We start from the raw sequence: 25,737 nt of genomic DNA, 5'->3' as shown, positions 1-25,737 counted from the left end.
CAGGTATAAATCCAACGAGTAATTGTGCAGGTAGTAACTCTGTGGAGGAGGTTCACCTTGACCTCGGATATTAAGAGTATGTTTCCAGTGGCGAGTCCGTTGATAAGAGTGGAATACAGATTCATGCAGAGTCCTGCATGACAGTGAAGAAGAGGCTGAAAGGAAGAAAAGGAGACTAACAACTAACAAAAGAGAGGAGGGTAGGAAAATAAAGAAAGCCTGACGAAGATGATAGGAAGACAAAATATTAGACATTAGACAAAGCAGCGAGATGCATCAGACTCTGAATTCTTTGTTTTCCCAAGTTAAAAGCTCGACTATCAGAGCTTATCTGCATTCTAAGTGGTAAACACGACTCCAGAGCAGCAGTGGATTTACCTTCCTTTTATTTATACAAATATATTCACACATATCCATTTCAATAGATCCATTTGTATATACAATATTTAAAACTGGCAACAATTTGACATACATACATTAAGTAAACCTGACAGTGAAATCATTTGATCAGATTGGTAATCTAAAATCCTATAAAAACAATGCCCATGAAACAAATGAAATAAACAAACATGTTTTTAATCTTCACTGTTAAACCTTGAACCCCTAATTATTTTAAACATCCCATATTAAACTGACAACCTCTTTGACAACAATAATAATGGGAGGCTAGCAGTTAAAGAACAATAACAATGGAAGAACAAAGAAATTCAAGGGTTTTAAAGATAAAAGTGCTCTAGCCATGCAATATTAAAAAGACAAAAACTTTTAGAAACACAAATCAATACAGAAACTTCAAAATAGGTCATAGTTTTCACTGTCATTTACCAGAGAAGCTGTCCTTTGCATTGTCTGGTTGCGATGCACTTTTGCTCCCTGTGAGTGAGAGTTTTCAAGCTGGGCTGTTCATTACTGGCTGTTCAGTCCTTGATCAGACATTTGACAAGTGATTAATCAGGCAGGCGGCCTCAGAGGAGCAACTGAAAGTTAATTTCCACACTTCTGCATGCGGAGATGAATTTGAAGCTTGTGCTGGCGGGGTAGCTGCCTTAGTCACGCTTTCAGGGTGACCCCTGCCCCTCACATTTGCTAGGATTACATCCAGTCTGACAGCCCCGCGCTCGTCTTCATCATGCAGCAGCACGCAGCGCACATCTGAGCGCCGACGGAGAGTTAAGTCGTTGAATTGGGGACGGCAGCTCACTGTGGTGACGGAGCGTGGAGCTGGGTGAAAGACAGCATCCTCCTGCACCAGGCCGATGTGGGTATCAGTGAGTAGAAGCTGGGCCAGAGGCTCAGTGCGGCTACTAGGGCTGATGTACGCCCTCACACCTGTGCACAGTAGTAGCTGCACCTCTCCCAAAGTTACTGTTTCTTGATCCATGTTACAATGAAGAAGATAAACCAGATCAGCAAGACTTTTCTGAAACTGGCAACAAACCCTTAAACCAGCATCCAGCAGCAGGTCGGGCACACAGGCCTGCCAGTCAAAAGACAACTTCATCAAGTCTCCATGGAGCAGTGGGTGCTGGGAGACCCTGTTGTCCCCGGGGCAGATGACACCAAGTATGGCCCAGCACAGCTCTTTGGTAAGCTTCTGACTGAGGGTGTAGACACCCAGGATGCTCTCCTCTGTGGTGCCTATCAAACGCAGATTGTGGCCTGCTAAGCCTATCTGCACCTCTTTGAGCTGCAACCACGGGAGTTGATGGAACAAAACCAGGAGCCCAGAGTCAGAAGTCAGGGTGTAGAGACCAGTCTCTGCCAGGATCAGGAGGGCAGGACGAGGCTCAGGTTGACAGCACTTAGCTACATTCAGCCAATAGAGAGCTATAATCTTCTGGGAGGTGAGCACTGAGGTAGAGACAATAGATTTTAAAGCGTCCATCATGTCTTGCAGTGGCAGAGTTTGCAGGTACAAAAGGGAATCAGGAAATTCTATCAACGTTTGACAAAAGATTTGAACGTCCTTTTTGCTGTGCAAAGGCCTTGAGTTGTCTGATGCCTGATCTTTGTCTTCAGGTGCACGGACAGCCTCTGACTGACTGATGTGTTTCACTGGTGACAGCGCTGTAATCAGTTTGTCTCCTTGTTTTCCATGAATATCAGCCATGTCTTCCTCTTTTGGTAACCGCAGATCCCTGATAATCGTATTCCTTGTCCAGGTATCTTCTGGGATTGGTGGTACATCATCTGGCAGTTGCTCTGCCTTGCTAAAGGTTTGTGTTGGTGTCCGGACTGGAAGTTGGATTTTGTCAGGATTAATGCAGCCCTGAATCATCTGAGCTGCTTCCTCAGGCTGAAGGTTTTGAGTTATCTCCATATGGATGTGCTGTATGAGAGGTAGTTCTGTCACAAAGGAAAAAATGTGACTATCCTTCAACAGGGCGAAGACAAAGCTACCTTTAACCATGGATATGACCTGGCTGTCCTTCACTACAGAGAGAGCATTACTTTCCCTGATCAGAGAGACAATGTGACTGGACCAGCGGGCCCCAACAGGCTGTATTCCCTCTTCCCTGACTTGCTGCAATACTGTGGGAGAGCTCCAAAGGAGACGCCCTGCATCTTGGACAATCCAGGAAACTCTGCTGACCAAAGAGGCCAGTCCTGAGTTTTGAACTTTGGCTGCTGCTGTCCCTGTCACACACACTCCTGGGATCTCCTCCAAACCTCCAGATTCATACATCTCTCTGAAGCTTACCTGGCCCTCGAAGGTAGTTCCCTTAGGTGGACAGCGGGCCGCTTGACTGCTGAGAGGCATTCTGTCGAGTGGAGGAGGAGTGCTGGTCTGTGGGAGGACGGGTGTGGAGCTAGTTCCTCTGCTGCTCTGCAGGTGGGACACGCTGCCTAATGAGCTCCCACCAGAGCCAGGTCTCTCCTTGTACCAGTCAGACATGACGCCTTTGATCTTGTTAGCATTCCCCTCTGGCTTCGTGCCACATCCATCACCTGGGCCCAGGACACTTGTCTGCTGGCAGCTGGCATCCCCTGACCAAACCTCCTCTTCCTTATAACTTGCAGCTCCAGCCCCACTCTGAGCTTTCCTCCACGGCCTCTCAGACGTGAGCCCTGGCCCTGATTTATGACACGAGTCCCTCTCCTGCTCCTGGCCATCCCTGGTGCTCATCCCACCCTGCAGTGTGTCTCCATCCAACTCAAAACTAGTGTGACAGACAGGATATTTTCCAGGTGTGCCCTAGTTCATAGTGTGTAAGTGGATGAGAAAAGGAAAACAATAGAAGGAAATAAAAATTTGAGAGATTTTGTACAGAGTGATTCAAAATTCCTGTTTGCTTTATGCAATTGAGTACATAATGAGCACTGCCATTGCTGAGAGGGAACTGAAATAACTATTCAGCCAGCCCCCTTCAAAATGTATCTTTATTTATGTATTCAATTATATTTGAATACATAAATATATGCACGAGAAAATGGAGTGAAGAATAACAAGGTACAAGTATAAACAAAAATACTTCAAAAGTGCTCTCATTGCAATAAGCTTTCACAAAATGAGTGTCATTTAAACCCTATTACACTTTCCTGTAGGGGTTTCAAAGAAAATATGTGAATAATAAATAAACAACAAGCCGAGGGAAAAAGTATTTCATGCCTCATAAAAATCTGTATTGGGCCTGGCTGGAGAGAGGGTAGGTATTGACATTTGCTCTGTTTTGCAAAGACAAAAGGGACTCGTACTTCAGTTGCACAGTGGCAGCAGAGGCTCAATAAACAAAAACTGCAGAACAAAGTCTCAAACACACTGTGTTTTTTAGCTTTATTCAATTTCTTAAAAGCAATTTAAAAGTTATATTTCATTCAAAAACGACCCATGGCTTATTGATTACATCCTTATTTCTATTATATTCAATCAAGAGTATGATTTGTTGTAACTGTAAAACAAAAAAAAATGAATACATACTGTAGTCGTGAGCATCTCCATTTTGGCAGAGGTAACACAGCTGCTTGGCACTTTAGACACAGCTGTCTCTGCAGCAAGCGTATCCATCTGGCTGGAAAAAGGACACCATGAAGAGATAAGAACGAAATAATACATTTCATATTCTATCAGAAAACAAAAAATTGCGACTTGATATGAGGAGGCATGCGCACAATACAGCTGTGTTTATATGCTTATACATGCTGCCGGGCTCTTTGTTGTCAAAAGCAAAATTTAATTATTTGCTGTGGTGCGACACTGGAGACTTCAAACAGTTTGCAGGCAAAAGACAAGACTGCAATAACCCCCCCGACCCCCCCACCCCTTCACAAAAACCATCCATTAGATTTGAAAAGCAAACAGCCCAAATGGCTGGATGAGATTAGAGCCACTCTACTAGCTGTGAAATTAAATAGAATCTGTGCATGTTGATTTGAGGATTTACATACAATACTCAGCACTCTAGAGGGGGGAGCAGAAACCAAATATACAGCTCAGAATGATTTCTGACAGTAAACAGAGGCTTTGGCTGAGCTTTGTGTGTTGCAGGAGGTTGACGAGGGGGGAAAGCGGGAGCGCTAAAGCATTGACAACATCAACAAGAGGGATCACAGTGCAGGTCCTCGTGACGATTAAAGGATTTCTGCAGATCTTGTGGATCAGTACAGAGAATGTCCTGTACTCAGTGATGTCTGTCTATTCGCATGAATAAATGGAGGAACACTGATCTGGGATTCCCAAGTCTAAAAAGCTGACCACATTTTCTTGATACAATTTACTTTTTCCTGTCACACATTTTCGCTCACATGCAGAGGTTTACAGTGTTCTCGCTGTGGAATGACTGCGAACAAAACGTACACCAACAATGGATTCATTAACATCACCACAGAGAGCACAGTTCGCCTCCCCCCAACTTACTCATTGCCAGTCTCTTCCATCTCTGCCCCCGTTGTTTTCTCTTCTTCTCTGTGTTGATGGGGAGCCCCACTGTTTTGCTTTGAAAGTCTTTTGATGTCCCTGTTGCGTCTGTTCAGGTTTTCTTGGACCTGCTGCCATTCCACCTCCTGCTGGTTGAGCTTCAGTTCCATCCTCCTAATCATCACATCGTACACGCACGCCCACACACACAGGTTTTATGAGAAATCCTACATCCTTTCATACGCGCCATTTAACACATCTCGCACCAATATTTTCAAACATTTCCAGTTCATTTTGTAGCTGTTTTATGAAACTCCAACCTGTGTTTTTGAAGGAGGCACCTGGGATGTTAACTTAAAAAACAGCTTAAACTAAAGTGACACACAAATGGAAGATAAAAAAAAAAAGAATCTCAACCTTCAGATAGGTTCATAGGTAAGATTGTTCTAGCTGCACTAAAGCTAGTGGCAGGAGGTGTTAAGTGGCACAGGAGCTCCTAGAGTGATGGACGTTAACCAGTGTAAAAAGACCATTTCAGGAGATTCGAGCTCCCAATAACAGCCTGTCGGTGGTCACAGGAGGAAAGTAGTAAAGTTGCCACTTGGCCTTCTGGCCAGAGATGGAGGATACTGAGAGGGTTGTCAGATGAGGGACTTTGAGAGATAAGGTGGCCATTAAAAGCTGCATGGGTCACACACCAGCTGGCCCGCTCCATCACTGGAGCTCTCAGAGTCCAGACTTGCTGGGTTTGAGCGAGCTGCATTTCAACAGGGCAGTCTCCGTTACACAGTCCATTTAATAAAGAATGATTCAAACACAGTGGGCCAACTTTTACTTGGAGTTCAGGAACGGGTCTTGTGGATGGTCATGAATTGGCACACAATACAAAGCGTGTCACCTTGCCATAACAGACAAATGTAGCCCTTTCTTGCCTCTCCTATGTTTTTTTGCATTTTGAGAATGATGTCGAAATGTTGAGAACAAAGTCAGCTCCTCGTGTCCATAAAATTGTGTCTAGTAATACATATTTTCTCTGTATTGCACACAGGTTCCTTCTGAACAATCTCTTCAAAGCCCCGATACTTATCACCACACTGTTTATGCGATAAAAGAGAAATAATTTCCTTGTTACTTTAACCAATTCTGAATGATAGTTTTCCCAATTCATCTACATAATTTTGTCATGGCAGGCATATGCGCTAATGCTAGCAGTGTGATTTATTCTCAGGTCAACACTAATCTTGAAAATGTCAAGTTTATTCTCAAAATTTTGACTTTTTCTCGAAGTGCAAAGAAAGAAAAAAACTCTCCTTTTCAATTTTAATTTTTTCTTATGTCTGACTCAAATACTGAAATTTGGACTTTATCCTTGACATTTTGACTTTATCCTTATGATGCATAATTTCTGAATAAAATTCGTGCTCCTCAGTTTTTCCCTTATGCCTGGGCCTAATACTCTTTGTCTCCTAGGAGTATCCATCTTGTGTTTCCAAAACTAAAAGCTCAATTGAATCGACTTTCTACACTTCATACTTGGAGGCATTGCTAGATGAGAAAATCTGCATTCAGCTGACGTATATGCACTTTGACATTGCATACATAAGAATCAGTGAATCAAAGATCCTGATAAACACAAAACTGTGAAGTGCTCTCATGCTGTAAGGAGCAGGTTGGACGTTTTGTTAATGCAGTTAGCCCCTTCCTGTCCGAACTCTCAAGTGAGAAAGTCTGTGATCCAGCTGATGTAGCTGATAATGGGCACGTTGCTTCTGTTGCAAAGGAGCACCCCCTCAAGCAACGGCAGGTCAGTTCATTGATATCTTGTGTCACTCCCAGAGCTGAACGGATATCCACAGCCACCGTTTGAATTCTAATTATCTGTGCTTATTTACCACTGAGGGTTATTTCCAAGATGATTGGGCAAACTTAGAGATCAATTCAGTCCTTGCTGCGGGGACATTATGCTTCACGAACAACAAGCAGAACAAGGACGGAATACATATCTAAGTAATGATAGAAGAAAAAGACCTTCCTTTACTGCCCGTCTTCAGCAGATGATGGTTTAGCATGCCAGGTGAGAGGAGGTTAAAAAAAAAAAAAAAAAAAGAGAGATGACTGTCAGCTGAATGCACTATTTAATATTTTATGGTGCGTGGTCAGAGGAATCAAATAACCAAAGTGTATTTTGCAATGTGCTATACTGCCATATTCCGCTCTGTGTATTTCTATGCTGCAAAAAACAGGTGTCAATCCTGCTGATGATCTGCCATTAACGCCTACAGACTTCAATCAAGCTGTCCGAGTTCCCCTCCACTGCAGACTCACACTGACTTCCATTCTTCTCCACCTTCTGCCCACTCTGTAACACCACTTTCACACACAAACCAAGTGTTTCTGATGCAGAGTGATGAAGACAGTAGCCGTGTGGTCGACTAATAGCAGCCTTGAAGAAAGTAATCCTCTACATACACATGTATTCACGCTTTAGCATCCAAGCAGCGTCAGACCAGCGGATTGGGAACAACGGTCACAGCTGTCGGGACTGAAAGCAGCATGAATCACCTGAGCGGATGCGCTGCTTTTTAGGGATACTGCACTGTGGGGGAAATTACATGTCAGACAGCTCCACATGCTGTAAAACATCAGGGTTATCAGATCACGAGGGACTGGAGGTGTGTCTCAAATTGCTCACTACTTCAGTGGGTGGTGAATCACCAGAGAGTGAATTGGATTTTGGGCACTAATTCAATGAACATTGAAACACTGACAGATCAATGACCTGTCGCACAGTTCCAAGGCGGTGGCAGCATGTAAAGATCAGTCACATTAATGTAATATCTCTCAGAGTTTGGAAGGCTATTGTGTCAAGAAAGTGCCCAACTGCTGCTAGTAAACAGCAAAGAGCTAGCTAGCACTGACAAAAGGATTACTGTCACTGATAGTTAATTATAGCATCTTTTAAATTATCATTATCAATTCATTCATTATCCGTATCACATTGTGGCTTTAACTGGCCTAAATCCTAAAATCCTTAACTTACCTGAATCAAACTTTCCTGTTACTGTATTACTTGCAGCTGTGTGTACTTATACAGACAATCAGCCTTTCTCGATACAGAGTATGCAAAAATAATTCCCGTCCCTGGGAGTCTGAACTTTGTCATGACACTTTAACATAACCTTGTGCACCAGCTGTGTGACAAAATTATCTCAAAACCGAAAAAGCCCACTTAACAAGCTTTTACAGAGCTTTCATCTGCGTTGACTGTGACATGCAGTCAACAGATGCATCTTTTATCCTCACTGTAATGTATTTTTCCTCTAAAACAGAATTTAAGATACACTACACTGCCCCTTTTCATTTTTCATTTACATATTTTAGGGCTGTAGTCAACTAATGTCGGTTGAATTTGGCTGTTCAATTCAAATATTGGAATATTTGTTCCTTTTTTTCCAACATTAAGTCAGAGTTTGAATGGGTTTGGGGTGACAGCAGTGTTCACATATTATAGAACCCTTTTAGCTAATGCATGCTAACTACAGCAACATTTTTTTGCCCCCTGTAGATTTTTTTTTAAAAGCCAGAGACTGTATCATAATCAGTTGCTTTGAGCTGTGAATCTAACCCTTCTAAGCAGAAGGAAGAAGATAACGTTATCTCAGAACCAGACCTGTTAAAACATCTTTCTCCAGGCAGCTGCCTCCATCTCACTCAGACTCACCCTGGGTTCGCAGCTACCTGTATCAGGGAGCAACGTGAAAGCAGAAAGTGAGGAGCGCTCAACCTGCAGCTACGTCCAGGGACCGAAATGTCCCCACAAGTGCACTGCACACTGACTGACAAAAACAAATGATGTGAATCTTCAACTTTCAGGGGGCAGCCCAAATATATATTCACTAATAATTATTATCAAGCGTGTGGCAAGATTACATACATTTACTTACATTTAAGGAGTCAAATGTACTGTACACAGAAGCAGCACTATTGAACAACAGCCCAATACCAAACATAAACCTTAACTTTACCTTTATGGCAAGAAAGACATTGAGACTCTGTAGTGTTTTTAACACAGCATAGTGCATTCCAAAACTTTGGTCTCAGAGACATCAATGCCACCACTTAATTGACCGTTTCCCCAGGATGACTACTGACATTTTTACCCACCAAGCAGGTTTGATACCAATTATTTTAATATGATGACAGAGTTGTCAAAATCAAAATTTATCTTCTAAAAAAATCATAACTGATTTGAAGAAGTTTCAGAAGTAAAAATTATAACAGCCATTGCTTGTAAATACATGCTGGGTCACTTGTCTACCCCAAGACTGTACTTGGCTAAATATGGACTTGGAATTAGGATGCTAGTTGGGCCATGGCTGATGAGATCTCCCAGATGCAGACAAGAAGGTAGACTGAGAAGGATTTAATGTGAAAAGGATCTGCTGGAAGTGCAGCTAGGTAGAATGATGTCACTTACTTTATTTTAATAGTGCATTCTGGGAATTTGGGGGAGCTGAAGTTCAACTGCACTGCAGTCAGTAATTTTATAAACGGAAACACAGGGCAGTTCACTACCTACAGAACTAGGGGCCGTTTTGGGACACACCCTTGGGCTGCAGGAAACTTGCCTGCTGTGATTTCCACTGGCTCAGCATGAAGTACATCAGAATGGCTTTTGCATGTTCCCACCTCGCCCCACAGAAATGCTGCCATGATTTATGGCTTTGATTTGGTCTACGTGCCTGATGAACGCTGCTCAATAAGCAGGCACATTGTGGTGATTGAGGTGGACCGGGTTCAGTTATGCTCGGGTCACAGAGTGTGGAGAGCTATTACACGTGTCTGCGTGAGTCTCACCCTGGGTTTTGCTGCATCACCTTGGACAGATTCACAGTAGATTTGGACATGTCAGTCAAGGGCAGGCTGAAAGCAGACAGCAGCCGGCTCTGCAGACAACAGAATGAGACAGCACTGTGAAATGAAAATCTGTCGAAGTGTAAGAAATGAGTGACAGCTGCCTGCGGTGGATGTGCAATTATGCAATGGTTTAATTATAGTATATGCTGTATGTCATCAGTATTCATGACACTGTTTTTCATAAAACATAAGAGGATAGACTGAAGAGCTTTGACAACATTTGAAGAAATGTCAAACTCTAATATCTGGTAAATCAAAGCCCTTCCAAAAATTAGGGTAATCATCATGAAACTCTCACATATCTCTAAAATGAAAGGGTTGTGCATTTTGAAAGAGCAGCTGTAATGTATAGCTTGTGGTTCCATATAGTTCACAGTTTATCTTTAGCACTGTTCAGATATAATTTGCTGCCATTGAAACATTGAAAACTATTTTAAAGCCACTTCCTTTCACAACAGTTACACACTGAATTCTAGGTGTGGCAGCATATTCAGAGAGTGAGCGAATGCAGAGCTCCCGAGACCATCTCATTTGGAATCGATGTTAAAAATGAATGGCAAAGACATTTCTGGGAACGACAGCGGGGCCTGGATGTCTGTACTTTACTTGGCTGTAATGGTGTGCAATTTTCAATAATGCAGAGAGCAGAAAGCTGTCAAAAACCAGAAGTACATCTGTGTCTATAAAATGGTGTATGAATCCATTTTACAACATAAAATGTTGTAAAAAACTGGATGAAATACTTAAAGGAGACTCAATTTGAGTTAAAGGCAAATGCATACAAGACTGGAACTTAATTTTGAAAACTGACTGTGAATATTAAAGCAATATTTTCAGATTCTGTGATCAACGCTTACTTATTGTTGTTTATAAAAAAGTTTTCACGCCTTTTCATTTGCCTTCTGACAAACACTTAGCTACATGTCATCCTGAAAGTCCCTGCAGAAAAAAACTCACATGCCATAAAGCTATGAGTAGTGAAGCACCAAGGCAACAGTATTTGTATGCACACAGTGTCAGCCATATCAGGAATGGAAGCCTGCAGCTCTTTCAGAGTGTCTACAGGCCTCTTGGTTACTTGCTTCACTTGTGCTCCTCTCACACAGACGGTCTGTTTTTGTTGGTTGAAGCAAATTGAGACTGACTGACCTAACTGCACTTTCCTGTGCTTCCCCTGATTGGGTTGTTTTCAGTAAATTTGGCAAGATTTGGTTTGTCCTCACGATGTAGGTGCTACTAAGAAATTGATCACCTTACAGATACTGGTGTATTTAAAGGAGAAGGGGGATTTAGTGCCATCTAGTGGTGAGGACTGCAGATTGCAACCAGCTGAAACTTCAGTGTTCATTGTTCCCTGGGAGCTGAATTATCCACAGAGGTCTCATCCTCACCAAAACAAACAGACCAGGTGATTAAAACTGGTAAAAACACAGATTAGAGCAATTTCACATTACATATCGGTGTTTCTACACACTGTTCAGCATGTTGCAAAGGGGTTACTAACAACGGTGGCTGATGCAGATACGCAAACAGCCCTATAGTGCCAGTGATATGGTTTGTGCATTCTTGGTTACTGTAGAAACATGGTGGTGCAACATAGCAATCTCCGTGGATAAGGACCTGCTCTCTATGTAGATATAAACGGCTCATTCTAAGGTAACGAAAACACAACAATTCTTATTTTCAGGTAATTATACGCTAAAGAAAACATACTATTTATATTATATTGCATTTCTGCTAAAGAGGCAACAGATAGCATCTTTTCCTAAGTATATCATTATGAAAATAATGTGGGTTGCACAGGGTAGTGGCCACAGTAAAATCAGACTATCATCATTTACATAGGTCACTTAGTGGCTTTGCAATAAGCTTCTGCTACCGGTGCTGAAATTTTGCAGGAAAAATCTGCTTTACGGCAGGAAACGCGTCATGTATTGCGAAATTGGTTGGTCAGCCAATCAGGGACTGGAGCTGGTCCTTATGAGGAGTTGGGCATGAGATAGTTGAGTCAGGAGCACAATGGCAGACGGACAAAGTGTGGAGATGAGTGAAAAACGGCCTAGCAAAAGAAAACGAGAGTGATAAAATAAGAGTAAACCTCGGTCAGGCGTTCAAGAGATGGAGGGAGCTCCGTGACCAAAGAGGCTTCAAAACCGATGTCCAGCTAGCTTTCTTTCTAATGGATCAGTAAGTAACACGGCTAAATGTTAGCTAGACGAGAGAGGACTGTACTGTACTGGCGCAACCAGGGACCGGGTAGTGAGTGTTGGTCGGCTGACATCCTCGTTGCCATTCTACAGCAGCCCTCGGACGGTGATACCCCCCTCCCTTCCTTCTATTCTCTTCTCATGGAGGCAGCAGTATACTGGTGGCTTTACAGCTTACATTTTATTGATTATCTCTGATCCCCACAGTCAATTTGGTTGTTGCGACAGTGCGACGTAACACCACTGACGCTAGGTGGCGCCAAGCTAAAAAAAACAACAACAAATCCTATCTGTTGCCTCTTCAAGTCCCACACACTGGACCTTTAACCTAAAATCAAAATATGATATGTATTATGTGATCGTAACCTGAAGGAGCATTCTTTGGTTGAGCTAAATGATCACCAGCAGCATACTTCTGACTCCCTCCACAACAAACTTTTAAACTTTCCACTTGAGTTTTAACATCTTACATTTTCAGCCATTGTTTACTAAATTTAAAGTGATTTACTTAATTCTGCAAAGCACATAAACACAGGTGTTTATTCCTACACCCACTCAGGCTTTCACAACCCAAACTTCTTAAGAATACTTAAACATTCACAATTTATTGGAGAGAAACGCTGGCTGCTGTTTCCTCTGGAGCGAGGGTGCATTCACACAATGCTTCTTTAAAAAACACATGAAAGTGAAACAAAGCCAGGAGGGAGCTGTTGTAAGCTGGACGAAAAAGCAGCCAGTTTTGAAAGCCGCTGCACCTGGCCTCCTTTCAGAAACAGCAGAGAGCTTCTCTATGGTTGAAAACAGTTCAATATTGCAGAGAGTTTGTTCATGATGTGCAGGTCTGGCGTTTTTTTTTTTTTTGGTTTTTTTTGGTGAGCCAATTAATTAGAACGAAGACGGAGAGTTTCATGCTAAACAGGCAAAAACAAGCAGCAGCTGAAAAGCAGGCGGTGAGTTCCTATTCTGATCAGAAAGAATCTGCATGGATCACACACTGCTGGTGTTGTTGTAGAGTTTGTGATGTGGAGTGAAGTGTGAATTAGAGTTCAACATGAGCGATGTTTGCTGAAGGAAGCAGATATCACAGCTGGTAGTTATGGAAACAAAGTGCATGATGCTGACTTGCCTTTACAAAATTACCAGCAGAAAATGCAGTTGTGGCAGCATCTTTTTCTGACAGAGGCTCCCTCGGCTTTACGAAAACAGCAGGATAGTGTAAGAACACAACAGGGCTCATATGTGGTGGTTTTGGGTGCCGTCTGTACCTGCCGTTTCTCCCTGAGCTGGGCAGCCTCAGTCGGGTGGTTAAACCGGAGTATGGTTCCTCTTCCTAACTTTGTGATGGCACCTAGAGGGAACCGAAGAGGCAAAACGTGAAAAAAGTGGCAAACCACCGACTCACTTACCAGCCTAAACTTCACTATTTGGTATAAATGCAGCACCAAGCACTGCATTATGCAGCACAGTGCGAGCCAGACTGGCAGAGACAGTATGTAATGCGTTTCAAGACTGATGCAAGTGACAGTAATGGTGTCGAGAGTCTGCCAGGTAACCTTTGGAGGTGTGGCACAGTATCTATAATGCATAAAGAAGGTGAGGAGCAAAAGGCTTTGGCCATGAGAATCATCCTGTCATTGTGGGATTGCAGTGAACTGTCTCTGCACTGAAGTCAGGGGGTGGAGGGGGTGGGGGTGGGGGGTTGATAAATGGCACAAAAAGTTCTCCAACATTTTCCTCTGCTGAGGTAAAGTGAATGAATTGCCATGAAGAACACAATCCCCGATGTGATTGGCAGTGACCTAGACCGGTGGATGAAAATGGTCCAAGGAAACTTGAGAAGTCTTGTAAAGCTATAGAAATTGAAGTGATATTAGGGTTTATATATCAGACTCACGCTTACATGGCCACATCCGCAGATTTTCTCGGGGTCTTCTCTTCATTCCTCCTCCTCTCTCTCAGCACAGCAAATACTAATCTTGCTACTACTAATGACTTCTGACGAGTGACAAAGCACCTGAGAGGGCAGCCTGTGATGGATTCCAGCTGCTGTTGGACTGAAAATTACTATCATTTGTTCAAGAAAATAGCTTCAGATGCAGCCGTTTCTGAAGGGGATATTGGATAAATTGAAATGGTTATAAAAGAGACTAGCGTAGCCAGGCTCTGCGCTGCCTGGTCCTGTGTGCAGTTATTATCTCTGGGAAGCAAAGTAGTGTGGATGAGGAGGTCGTAAGCGGCGAAAGCTCCCAGCCCCGGTGAACACGGGCTGCTCAGGGGGGCAGGAGTTTCAGCTCGGCTTGGCTCTGTCCTTTGAAAGGTTAATGCTCTGGCCCACTTCAAACCTGTCGGCCCTATCAACTCCATCTGCCAATTAAATGGAGGGCCTGGGGCTTTGTCTGGAGCTTTGTCTGGGGTCCCTCGCCCTTCAAAATGTTTAGTAAGAGAAATGGCATCTGCCCTGTGGAGAGCTGTGTTCACAATCCACTCATGCCCTGAGTGCGCTGCCGTGGGGGTGCCAGGGACATAAAGTGGATTTCATTTGCAGATGTGATGCAGTGATCTCATATAACTGCATTCAGAATGGAGCAGCATGTTATTGCCTCCCACTAGCCAAATAATTGGGAATCTGAGACAGAAATCCTCATTATTACAGACGTGCCTTGCTTTTTTTCTCTCCTCCCCTCGTGTTCATTAAAGAATATCAGGAGCATATTAATCTTTGCAGAAATGCTTACCCTGAGTCAGCTGGCAGGGATCAGTTACCACAGAGCCATTGACTGAACACAGTGCGCCATCCTGAGGGATCAGAGTCACAGTCCCAGCACGGTTCTCCAGCACACAATGTTCACCAAGGAGCCCAGGCCCGTGAAGCACTACAACACAATTAAATATGAAAGCGTAAAAAGAAATACTGCTTACTTTCAGTCCAATGGATAACACAGCAGCTGGGAATAGAGTGTAGTGACCTTGACTCACCAATATCCTGATTGCATGATGCTTCGTCACTCCCGATCAGGGTTCTGCCCTCCTACGGCAAAGATTAAAAGGTCGTGATACAATATGCAAGCTGTTGTTTAGCAATTAACAAAAGCACTGGACCTTGGCTGGTAATGATTTGAGACAAATAAAAAGTAATGTGTCATTATATAAAGTTCAGATTCACTTTCAAATAATACAGGACGATTCCAGTGCTGAGCAGGTCTTCATCAATGCCTATCAGATGGGGTAACTGGCAGTCCAGGACCACTCCACTCCCCTCCTTCCTCAGAGCCACAGCATCCTCCTGTGTACACCAGAGAATATACCATGAGGAGTATTCAATAGCCTGTAGCTGGAATGGCACACAATATAAAACAAAAATGCTGACAGACATTTAATGGCAACCAGCAGAAAACTGAATTCTTTATGACTGCTCTTCCTTGCCTGAAGGCCAAGCAGAATAGCGGCATTCCAACCATGTGTCGCCATGAAGCGGCAGAGTGGCTAATGGCAAGAGAGACGCCATAAATCATTCAGATTATCGTGGCGAGAGTCAAACTGTACATTGTGTTCAGTGGGCGAAGCAGACGCGGTGCCGCCACCTACACACACACATGAGGTGGGCTGTATACCATGCACCATTGCCTTTATTGATACATAGCTATCAACACTGTATGTTACTAATGAAATACTGAGCTTGTAAAGTGTGTCAACTTCAGATAACGGCAACAAACTTCAGGTAGCTTCATGTCATTTACAATGTGTCGGATAAAAGTATTGTATGGAGGTCAAACTGGAGTGAATTCATGTGCCTTACTGGCTCATGTGAAGTGGACGCTTAAACATAGAGCACTTCTTTTCCATAAGTATTACTTATTGAGGACTATGAATAACTGCAGTAAGATCGGTCATTGTAAGACTATTTCATAGGGGCATTTTACATTTTTCCCTGGCCCATAAAACATTGCATATGTTTGCATAAATGCCAAATCTCAGAAGCAAATGATGAAAAACAATTCAACGTCCATATTTCACATAGGCTATTGATTAATACTGCATTACAGCAACACAGAAAGCAACACTGCAGTTGCATCACAACGCAAAAGTCAGACAGAAATTAATGTCCGCATGAAAAAAAAATAATCCATTCTGCTTGTCCAGAAATCCCTGATAAATATGCATTTCATGGTGTTACAGCACCTCTTCACAGAAACACGATAAGAAGTCGAGAAATTGATTTAATCCTTGAAAGCCATTTCTAAAGCACAGGACAGCCACACTTAAACCTCTGATCTGCTCCACACACCGCTTCACTGCCTCCAACTATTGTTGCTGGGGAAATTCAAAAGCATGAGTCACACCACCTTACAGCATGTGTGCCTGTCAGGGGGTGATATTCATTTAACTTTGTATAAAATGTCATTTTGTATTATTTCATTTCTAACTTGTGAGTTAAGCTTTAGAAAAGGCCAGACAGGCTGTAGACAGAATGAGTTCGTTGAGCAGTTAATTTGCCAATTATTCAAGAAGAAATGAAATACTTAGCCTTAGGTGACCTGCTGGGTTCAAAAGACACACTGAATTAAGCCATAAAGGGAAACTTAACTCTCTAGGCAAAGTGTTCAAGGCCGCTAACCTTTTCCTCCCAGGGCAATGGCTGTGGTTCAATAACCCAGAGTCTACCCAAGCATGAGTGGCCCTATCAGTATTCTTCTGTTAAGCTGGTGGACTAATGCCTCACATTGCCATGGATTATCATAAGTACCTCCCCAAGAGGCAGAGCAGAAAATCTCACATATGGAGGATTCAGAGGCAACACTCTGCATAAACTAGTTCCCCTCTCTTTCAACCTCCTCCTACTCTCTCTTATATAGATTGGACCGCGAAGTGAGAGACGTGTCCACCACCGGCACCACCTCGCTCATTGGCAGCTGTGAGATGGGAGAAATCCTTTTTTCTAATGAAGAAGGAGAGGCATCGACCCCAGCCCCTGTACTTAATTAAAAGGGATTCTTCACAGACTTCATTAGGAGGTGAGGAGCAGCCTGGCAGATTAATGCACTGTGTCACTTTCAGACAACAGGAGCAGAGGAGATCCTCTTATTTTCTCCCGACACTCGCACGCACAAAACAGAGAAAGTTGCTCCTCACCACGCCCAGTCAGTCAGTCTGTGTGCGTGTGCTGTGAGGACAAAAAAAAGTCTGCTTTCAGATTGAGGCAGCTGGTGAGCATACTGTAATTAACTGTGGCCTGGACCAGCAGCCAGGCTCGGGCAGCATTTAGGTTTCCATTAAAAGCCATCATCTGTGGTTGGGCAGAATTTTTAATGGATTTTTCGCAGCACTTTGACAGTTCAGGTTCCCGACTTGGTTAATATGCATTTCAAAACACTTCCATACTAGGCCAACCAATCCTTCTTTCCTGACTGCCCATCAGCCTTGTCAAGTGGAGCAACTTGCCAACAGAACAGATAAGCAGGTACTGAATCCAAGCCAAGAGGAAAAAAAAACGCTGCATTTCAATTGCTCGGTTACATTAAAAAGGTTAATTTCCTTGAAAGAGCTGCATTTATATCCTAGATTACTGCTCTTTATAAAAGTTCAAATGAATAACACATGAAGGGAAAGGCAATGGACAGTTTTATTAAATGGCATGAAGCCTTTTGTTTGATTGGTTATATTCCGCTACAATTACTGACAGAAATGAATTGGCATCTTATTAACAGTTGTTTCTGTTCCTTACCCACCTCTTTGCTTTTGCGTGTGTGCTATATGTGAAAGCAGAATCTTAACCAGAGAGTTGTTGTTCTTGTTGTAATATAAATGTTGTGCGAAAAGCTTTATAAGCACTCTGGCTATATGCATAGATTTTAGGGGGGGGGCACAGGGGTGCACTAACATATGGTGAAAAATGACATTTTCGCCATAGGTTAGTGCAGAAAAGGCATAAATTAGTGCAAAAATATACCAGAATACAAGAAAGTGTTTGATGTTCAAACTTTCTTGGCTGAGGACCCCACACATTCTTTGTGGCAGTGATTCCCAACTGCTGCAGCTTTCTCTTCAGTCATTTGTTCAAGGTCCACACAGTTCAATGTACTCAGTGTCAAATTGTGTTTAGCCATGTCATTGAGCTAGTTTGCTGTCTCTGTCATATAGCTTTCCATCAGTCACTCACTCTACAGCAGGGAACGGCACTTCAAAATAAAAGCTGTGTGCTGGAAATTCATTGTACTTCAAAATAAAGTGTGTTTTTTTACAAACTTGGCATGTTCACAAGTCATTCAGATTGGACCTGGGACCCACCAGTTGTGAACCACTGCTTTATGGTACACCATCCATACATATATCCAGAACTTTGCTGCCTGTCTGCTCACCTATTCCTATGATCACATCACCAGAACCTCCACTGGCTCCCTGTCCCACACCGCCTCCAACTCAAAGTCCTTCTCACTCAAAGCCTCCATAACCACGCCCCCTCCTGCCTCACCATCCTGCTCCACGGCCACACTCCTTCCCACAGCCTCCGCTCCTCTGATGCCAACCTCCCGACCCCACCACTCAGGACCAAGCACTGGACCTGGGCGACAGAGACTTCTCCATAGCTGCCCCCTCCCCCTGGAACTCTCTCCCCAATACATTTGAGACTCTGCTGACCTCTCCGAATTACTCATCGAAACTCATCTTCTAAGAACGGCTTTTAACGTATGAATTATGTGTGTATTTTACTGTATTCTAATGTAAAGTGTCTTGGAGTACCATGAAAAACGCTCTATGAATAAAATGTACTCATTATTATTATTCATGTCCCCGCCAATGTTGAAACAAAACCTACACCCTTAATGCTAGACATCAGCATGTCGTCATGCATGCAGCTTGTGGTTAAAAACTACAGAGGAATTCAACTTGGTGAAAGCACTTCTGGGCTCCTGATCGGTTGACAAACTTGCTTTGTGTTCCTCTGCAACTCACATCAGGTAATGGCTAAAATTTCAGCATCTATTGTACATAGACTACAAGACTTAGGACCTGTACTGTATCGTTCATTTGTTGAAAGAATGTGAAATGTTATTTGTGCAGCTGATTGCAGGGCCCCAGCAGGAGATTTGTTGACATGAATGACACCTATGAAACATGTGCTCGCCATGTGTGTTTCAAACATGGCCGGATAATAACCAGTTCTTCTGAATTAAATTAGGAAAAGAAAGTCAATCTAGTTTGGGGCCGAGTTTTACTGGCATGTGAAGAATCAAAGGCAAGCTGCTGATAAGAATATGTAAAGGTCATGAAATGCTATAATGACATACTATGATGTATAACTGCTGACAGTACGAGCTAAATTGACATTAAACAGAGCCAGCAGGCTCGCAGCATTCAAGGCTTAAGTTGTGTCTTTGTGCTGATTGCAGCATGTTTGGGAAATACAAAGACCACTGGGATCAAAGAAACACTGTGGTTCATTTTATCTTACTGAAATGGAGGTTCCTCCCACCGCTGTGTTACAAGGGGACCTGAGAGGCTGGCTGGGGAGCAGAACTCCACAAGTGAAGTACACCTACTCACAAATCTGTGCAAGGTTGTGTGTGTGCATGTGTGTGTGTGCGTATATACATATACCCCTGAAGTTGAACAACATTTCTCTTTACCCTCTTCCTGCCTTTTTTGTTCTCTCAATCTGTTGCCGTCTCTGTCTGGTAAGAGGCTGCTGTGGAATCCATCTCATATTAATTACTTTCTCTTTCCCACATGCCCTGTAACCAATCTGGGAAGCTGACGATGAATAACTTTGCATTCTAAATCTGCTTTGAATACAGAATTCAAAATTCTGTTTACACCGCTCTTGGTCAACTCGTCTCCTTATGGCCCAAGCAGAAATGTTAATCTAGCTCTCAGCAACGGCATCATCTGAATTAAAACACAAAATATATGAGACTTGAGGAGTTGGAGAAGACTGCTAGTAATTTAAAAAAACATGTACAAGAGATCGGGAACATCCACTATGTATAACACCATACACTCAAGGCTGGACTATATCAGAACCATTCTGTTTAAAAACATGTTGAAGGCCATTTGATAAAAAAGGAGAAAGAAAAATCTACTTTAAATAAATTCCACAGACGTGATTAAGCTTTTGTTTGCAAAGAACGTGTGCTGAATTTTCAGACGGCCAACTTCAAACTGGGGCTGGATGTGCTTCTCTGTACTGAGCTGAGCAAAGACACCACCTCTAACGTCTGAGCAGAATGCAAATGCACAGGAAGACAAATGTCAAATCCATAAAGTCATTCATCAAACACTTAGAGCTTCGGCAACAACAGTGAGCCTGCCGGTCACCGGTACAGTGGCCTTTTCTCCTAGGTGTCACATTGCATCACGCATCATAACAGGTGCTCCGACATGAATGGGCCCAGCTGAAAACAAGGCATATTTTTCAGCTCTGCCGGTATAGATGGACGATGTTGCCTCCGAGCATAAAGCCATCACTGCTTGACCATGCAAACAGATTTACAACACTGTAACTTTAATTAATATGCCGGATAGTCAGAGACGAAAGTGCCATATGTCAATAATCAAGACCTCTTAATTAGGAGCGGTGACAGCTGCTAATGAGTTCCAATACACTGTCATGAATAAAAGGGCTGTCGAGCCACTAAATGTCACCTGCTAACCACTGTACAGATTCGGAATGTTAATTATCCAACACACATATAGCCAACATTCATAAGTAGGGTATTCAAAAATTACACAATGTCTTCTTAAATGTGCAGCTTGACTCTGGTGCAGGATCTACAAGCCAGGAACACACAAATCTTTTATAGGCCAGATCAACACAACAGTTCAAAATGTGCTAAAGAGAATCTACTGCTAAGCATGTACGATGTACACAGGAAGTCATTGCATACTTTTCATGACTGGCACGCTTCGCAGTTCAATGCATAATGCAACAGGCTACTTGGCTGAGTACGATGAGTCCCCAACAGATGACATTTGGTGTTATTTGGGAGGTTGGGCACAAATTCAACAGAGGAAAAATTGTTCAGTGTAAACTCTCGGGTTGGCATACTGCGGCATTTTTTTTGTTGCAGCTTGGGGTCTTGTAAGAGGATGCTGCTGCCACCCTGTCCCAGCCTCAGAGAAACCATACTGGGTAGAGGGAGAAGGCTGCTCTGTTTCTTTTCTGTCAAACTCCACAAACACTGTCACACACACTTACTTCACGATCATTACAAGAGCCCAGCTTTTGGATGCCATTTAAACCTAAATAGATGGAAAATTAAATTTAAATGTCAGGTTGACTCTACTCTCATTACCCTTTCCACTCCATGAAGTGGCTGTGGGCTGTTCACAAGACTTGCAGTGACACCACCTGGCAGGATGTCTTTACTGCATGCAGCAGCGTCTGTCAAAACTGCTGCTGAGAGCCTGCCGCTTTGTTGATGGTTAGTATTAAAATTAATAGAGCAAACCTTCACACTCTATGCACTCTTCTGTTTTACTTACATATATCCTTCTGTGCCAGGCTTCAAATGGCATCATTTTTACATTATTCCTCACAAAATAATACATTCAATTTTGGACTTTAAAATGAAATACAAATTGGTTTTGTCACATTACTAAATTGAAAATGGTGGTTTACAAAACAAGGCAAGCAACAAAAACATAAGTAACAAGGGCACCTAACAAACTGTTGTCTGTCTGGAAACAACAAAGCGCCAAAGAATAGCACTGTGAATATGGGTATCTCACATTTTACTCTGAAATGTTTACCCAGCTCTGTACAAAAGAAAAACGCCTCGATGTTAAACTACAGAGTTTTGCTGCGAGTCTTTGGTTGTCTTTATAGTCCTATCAGATTAAATGAAAGCGCTACACCAAACTGGATCACAGGAATAAGGCAATTCATCAAGCCATTCTCCCCAGTTACTCCCTTGTTATCCTCCAGCTCATGTCCAAGAATCAAACACACAGTACCGGGCTTTTGTGAATCAAACTAACAGAAGTTAAATTGGCCCCAGGATGTCGGCACAAAGCTCACTTGGCCTCTTTAGCTGTGAGTTGAAAGAATAGTTTATTTAAACAAATGGGTGACTCTAACTCCTTTCGCTTGGGGCTAACAGTATTGTGGAGGTGGCTGGATGATCTGGTGGGTTTAGTCACACATGTAAGGGACGCAGAAAAACTAAAGAAGACATCACTTTTAAAAAAAAAAAAAAAATGTGTGGTTGAATTTTAGATGTTAAAACAAAAACAATCACAGCTTGCAATGGTGTAGTTTTTGTGGAAGGCAATGTCTGGTTTTCCTACATTTAAAGACAATTTAATATATGAATTGTACATTGCTGTACCTGCAAAATACTTTGAGTCTCGCCCCATTTCCTGGTCCATTCCTTGGTCAGTGCTTGGACCTGAGGGGGAATAGCAGGTGTATTGTTTACACAGGAGCCCATCAAACCTCCCCCCGCTTTCCATTTGGCAGAGGATGACTCACCCTTGCTTCATTCTGATGCAGCTCCTCCTCTACCTTCACGGAGGAAAATGGCTCCCCACGGGAAACCTGGAGTAGTAGTAAAAAGACAGGCCAACCTACAGTGTAACCTTTGAATAAAAGACTGTCAACATACATATTGTAGTATGCTTGATGGCTTTTATGCAAGCTGTAACACACACACACACACACACACACACACACACACACACACACACACAGGACCTGATTGGCTTCTTCCAGCAGTCCTCTGAGCCTGGCAACCTCTGCCTGCAGTTCTCTGATCACCTTCACGCTGCCATCTTCGTTCACCGTGGGAGAGTTCACTATGTTCTTGGCCCGGCTGGCGTAGCGCAACGTGCTCAGGGTCTCCGCGTAGTTCACATCAGCGGGAGAGATGGCTGCCATGAGAGGCCCCCGGGGTGGGAAGCGCACAGGTGGATGAGCAATGGTGAGATAGAACGTGAAAAACAAAAAAAGGACTATGTGGTTAACATTATTTTTATCATTCTTATCTCACCATAGCCAAGAATAAAGACAGGGGAACATGCACTTTTGGGAAACAGTCTGAAATGTGCTGGTGTCAGCTGATTTACAGAACATACTTGCTATCATAGTGGTCACAGAGTTTCCACCAAGGCTGTCTTTCAGTAGCCATGTCAGCACAGAGTCTCTGTAAGGAATGAAGAGCTGTTTCTTCTTTTTCGTTGACAGTCCTCCCACGCTGAGGTCAGCTGGGGGGGTCACACAGAGAGAAAACACTGACTCAATAAAAAACTGCAGTTCCAGTAAAATTTGTAATATTTTAACCTAAAGCTCTATAGATCCATTTTTGTGGTCGTGGTGGTGGTGGTGGTGGTGGTGAGGGGGGTGGAAGGGTCAGTATTAATCCTTAAAAAGTGTGACTAGTTTGCACTTAATAAAAACTCAATATAAACCTGGCCAGCTAACCTTGGCCAGTTTTCAATTACGTAGGTACAGAGCTCCAGTTATATGGAACAGCTTTTGTGCTCAACTTCGCAGTCACTTCTCATTTTTGTTGTTTAAAAAAAGCTCTTAAGCAACTCCTCGATGTAGTACAGTACTATGTAAATGAGTTATGATATAGTGTATGTCAACAGTGCAAATGTTACTGAAATTTCTGTTTTTTTTAATCTCCAGTTTTTCTTGTATGGAAATTGTTTGGGGTTTTTTCCTCCGCCTCTGTATTTTTTTCGTATCTCTAATATTACTTGTTTGGCAATTTAAAAAAAATTTTTTAAAAATATATTCATGTCTGTTTGTAAATTGCGATAGGCAAAAATAGCCATCTTTAATTTCAGTGTTAAGTGGGGTCCTTTTACAAGCCCTCTGGTTTTCATCCTCCCACCTGTTTATTTTCTTTTGTTATTGTATTCTTTTTTCTCTCTCTCTCCCTTTTCTTTCATTTTATCATAAGCTCAAATCGAGGTGCGAGAAGTGGAGGGGCGTACGTGACATTTGGGGCAAAAATGAGTTTATATATATATATATATATATATATATATATATATATATATATATATATATATATATATATATATATATATATATATATATATATATATATATATATATTATATACATATATATATCTCAAATGAAAGTTCCTAATGAGCTCTTTCTACTGCCAAAGGGGTACTTGTGAAATCTTAACCAATCAAGAGTTCTTAATCAAAAACCAAAGGACATAGCGCTAAAGAGAAAAAAAAAAGAAGCTAAATTATTTGGGGCCAAAAAGGGCATACGTGCACTTTCTCATTAAAAAAAATAAATAAATTAATATATGTCAAAACACTATTAATTAAATATTGTCATCCATATGTTTATCATGTTTTAATACTGAAGAGTAAATTCAATAAAGTTGGGGCAAAGTAGGGTCATTTTTGGCTTTGGCTGTCCTGTTAAGCTGGTTAAATGTCACTTATGCCCTTCTCATTCTCACCCCTCGAACAGCAGCGGTTAAATTCCAGCTACAATTTTATCAAGACAATATTTTCCTTCAAATGGTGAAAAGAACTATTTGAAATGAAACCAAACATAAAATTCTACTAGTCCATACCCATTGATAGCTTTGTCACCTTCTACCTATGCATATCCTCAATGCCTATGTGCAGTTTCACATAGATTGACCACGTCAGTGAGTAGAAAAACGTGGGACAGACAGAATGACTGACTGACAGAATTTCCGTGATTATGTACTGCATACCATACCATGACTTAGTCATACCAATAATTAGAAAAAAAACCCCAAACATTTGGCCACAGGGGGAGCCACAGCGATGGCGGTTAGGCCTAGATAAGAAATTAGCTCTCTAGCGCCCCCAGTCTGTTTGATCGGGTCAATAATGGAGGGGTCCCCTCAGATTATGTGTGGTCAAATGCCTACAAAGTTGCGTGGTGATCGGTGAAACCCGTGAGATGTTATACACCTTTATGTGATGAGCCACGCCCTCCGCAATATTCATTGCCTTACAGAAGCTCAGTTTTAGTAAGTTTTCGAAGTTTTGCCAAGAGGGAACTTTAGATATTGGTCCCTAGATTATGTTCACCGAGTTTCATGCAGATCGGTCAAACTTCCTAGGAAGAGATCGATTTTAAGTGTTTTTCAAAAAATGGCGGAAAATCTATATAACCGGAAGTTATGGGTTCTTGAGGCAGATTTGTTCCTCATGAGGAGAGGCATCTCTGTGCAAAGTTTCATGTCTCTGTGACAAACGGGGCATGAGATATGCCCATTCAAAGTTTGTAATTTCAATCGGTTGCTATAGTGCCCTGCTTTGGCCAATTGATTCATTCGCATCCTCCATGACCCTCTACCACTGTGCCAAATTTCATATGGATTGACCAAGTCAGTGAGGAGAAAAACATGGAACAGAGACACAGACAGACACAATCACAGACAGAGTTTTCGTCGTTATATAGTTAGATAATAAAATTGTAAGAAAAGTAACACCCACACTGCATTTCGTTTTGAAAACTTACAGCCCTAGCACAGAATACAGTCATTTATCAATATCTGTTACTGAGCTAACCTGCTCAATACTAGATAAAGATGTGGCATCATGGTGTGTAAGTCAAACTGTAACTGCCATTTACCCAAAGCTGAGATTACACTGCTCAGGGTGGCGAGGGATTTGTTGATGTTGGCGCCTTCCTTCAGCCTGGTGTCTGTGGCCCGCGTGGCATCGGCTCTCTCGCTGCCTGCCAGGTCCACCAGGTGGATCTTACTCAGCGTCTCACGTGGCAGCTCTGCGTCAAAATGCGCCTGTGGC

General features: G+C 42.5%; 1 protein-coding gene across 1 annotated transcript in view; it reads right to left on the bottom strand.

Moving 5' to 3' along the window:
* Positions 1-385: 385 nt before the first annotated feature.
* The window catches only part of kif16bb (kinesin family member 16Bb), a 31,313-nt gene continuing 5,961 nt past the window's right edge, over positions 386-25,737 (bottom strand). Inside the window, exons 8-20 of the mRNA XM_049600493.1 lie at positions 25,562-25,730; positions 23,050-23,178; positions 22,670-22,845; positions 22,448-22,513; positions 22,305-22,364; positions 15,143-15,262; positions 14,956-15,007; positions 14,715-14,852; positions 13,245-13,327; positions 9,713-9,801; positions 4,856-5,029; positions 3,920-4,010; positions 386-3,196 (exon numbers count right to left, since the gene is read on the bottom strand). Of these exons, the coding sequence (XP_049456450.1) occupies positions 929-3,196; positions 3,920-4,010; positions 4,856-5,029; positions 9,713-9,801; positions 13,245-13,327; positions 14,715-14,852; positions 14,956-15,007; positions 15,143-15,262; positions 22,305-22,364; positions 22,448-22,513; positions 22,670-22,845; positions 23,050-23,178; positions 25,562-25,730 (3,615 nt within the window). The 3' untranslated portion in view covers positions 386-928. The remainder of the gene's footprint in view (positions 3,197-3,919; positions 4,011-4,855; positions 5,030-9,712; positions 9,802-13,244; positions 13,328-14,714; positions 14,853-14,955; positions 15,008-15,142; positions 15,263-22,304; positions 22,365-22,447; positions 22,514-22,669; positions 22,846-23,049; positions 23,179-25,561; positions 25,731-25,737) is intronic.

This window comes from Epinephelus fuscoguttatus, linkage group LG16, assembly GCF_011397635.1.
Source record: "Epinephelus fuscoguttatus linkage group LG16, E.fuscoguttatus.final_Chr_v1".
Lineage (NCBI taxonomy): Eukaryota > Metazoa > Chordata > Actinopteri > Perciformes > Serranidae > Epinephelus > Epinephelus fuscoguttatus.
This window is presented reverse-complemented; position numbering and strand designations above follow the sequence as displayed.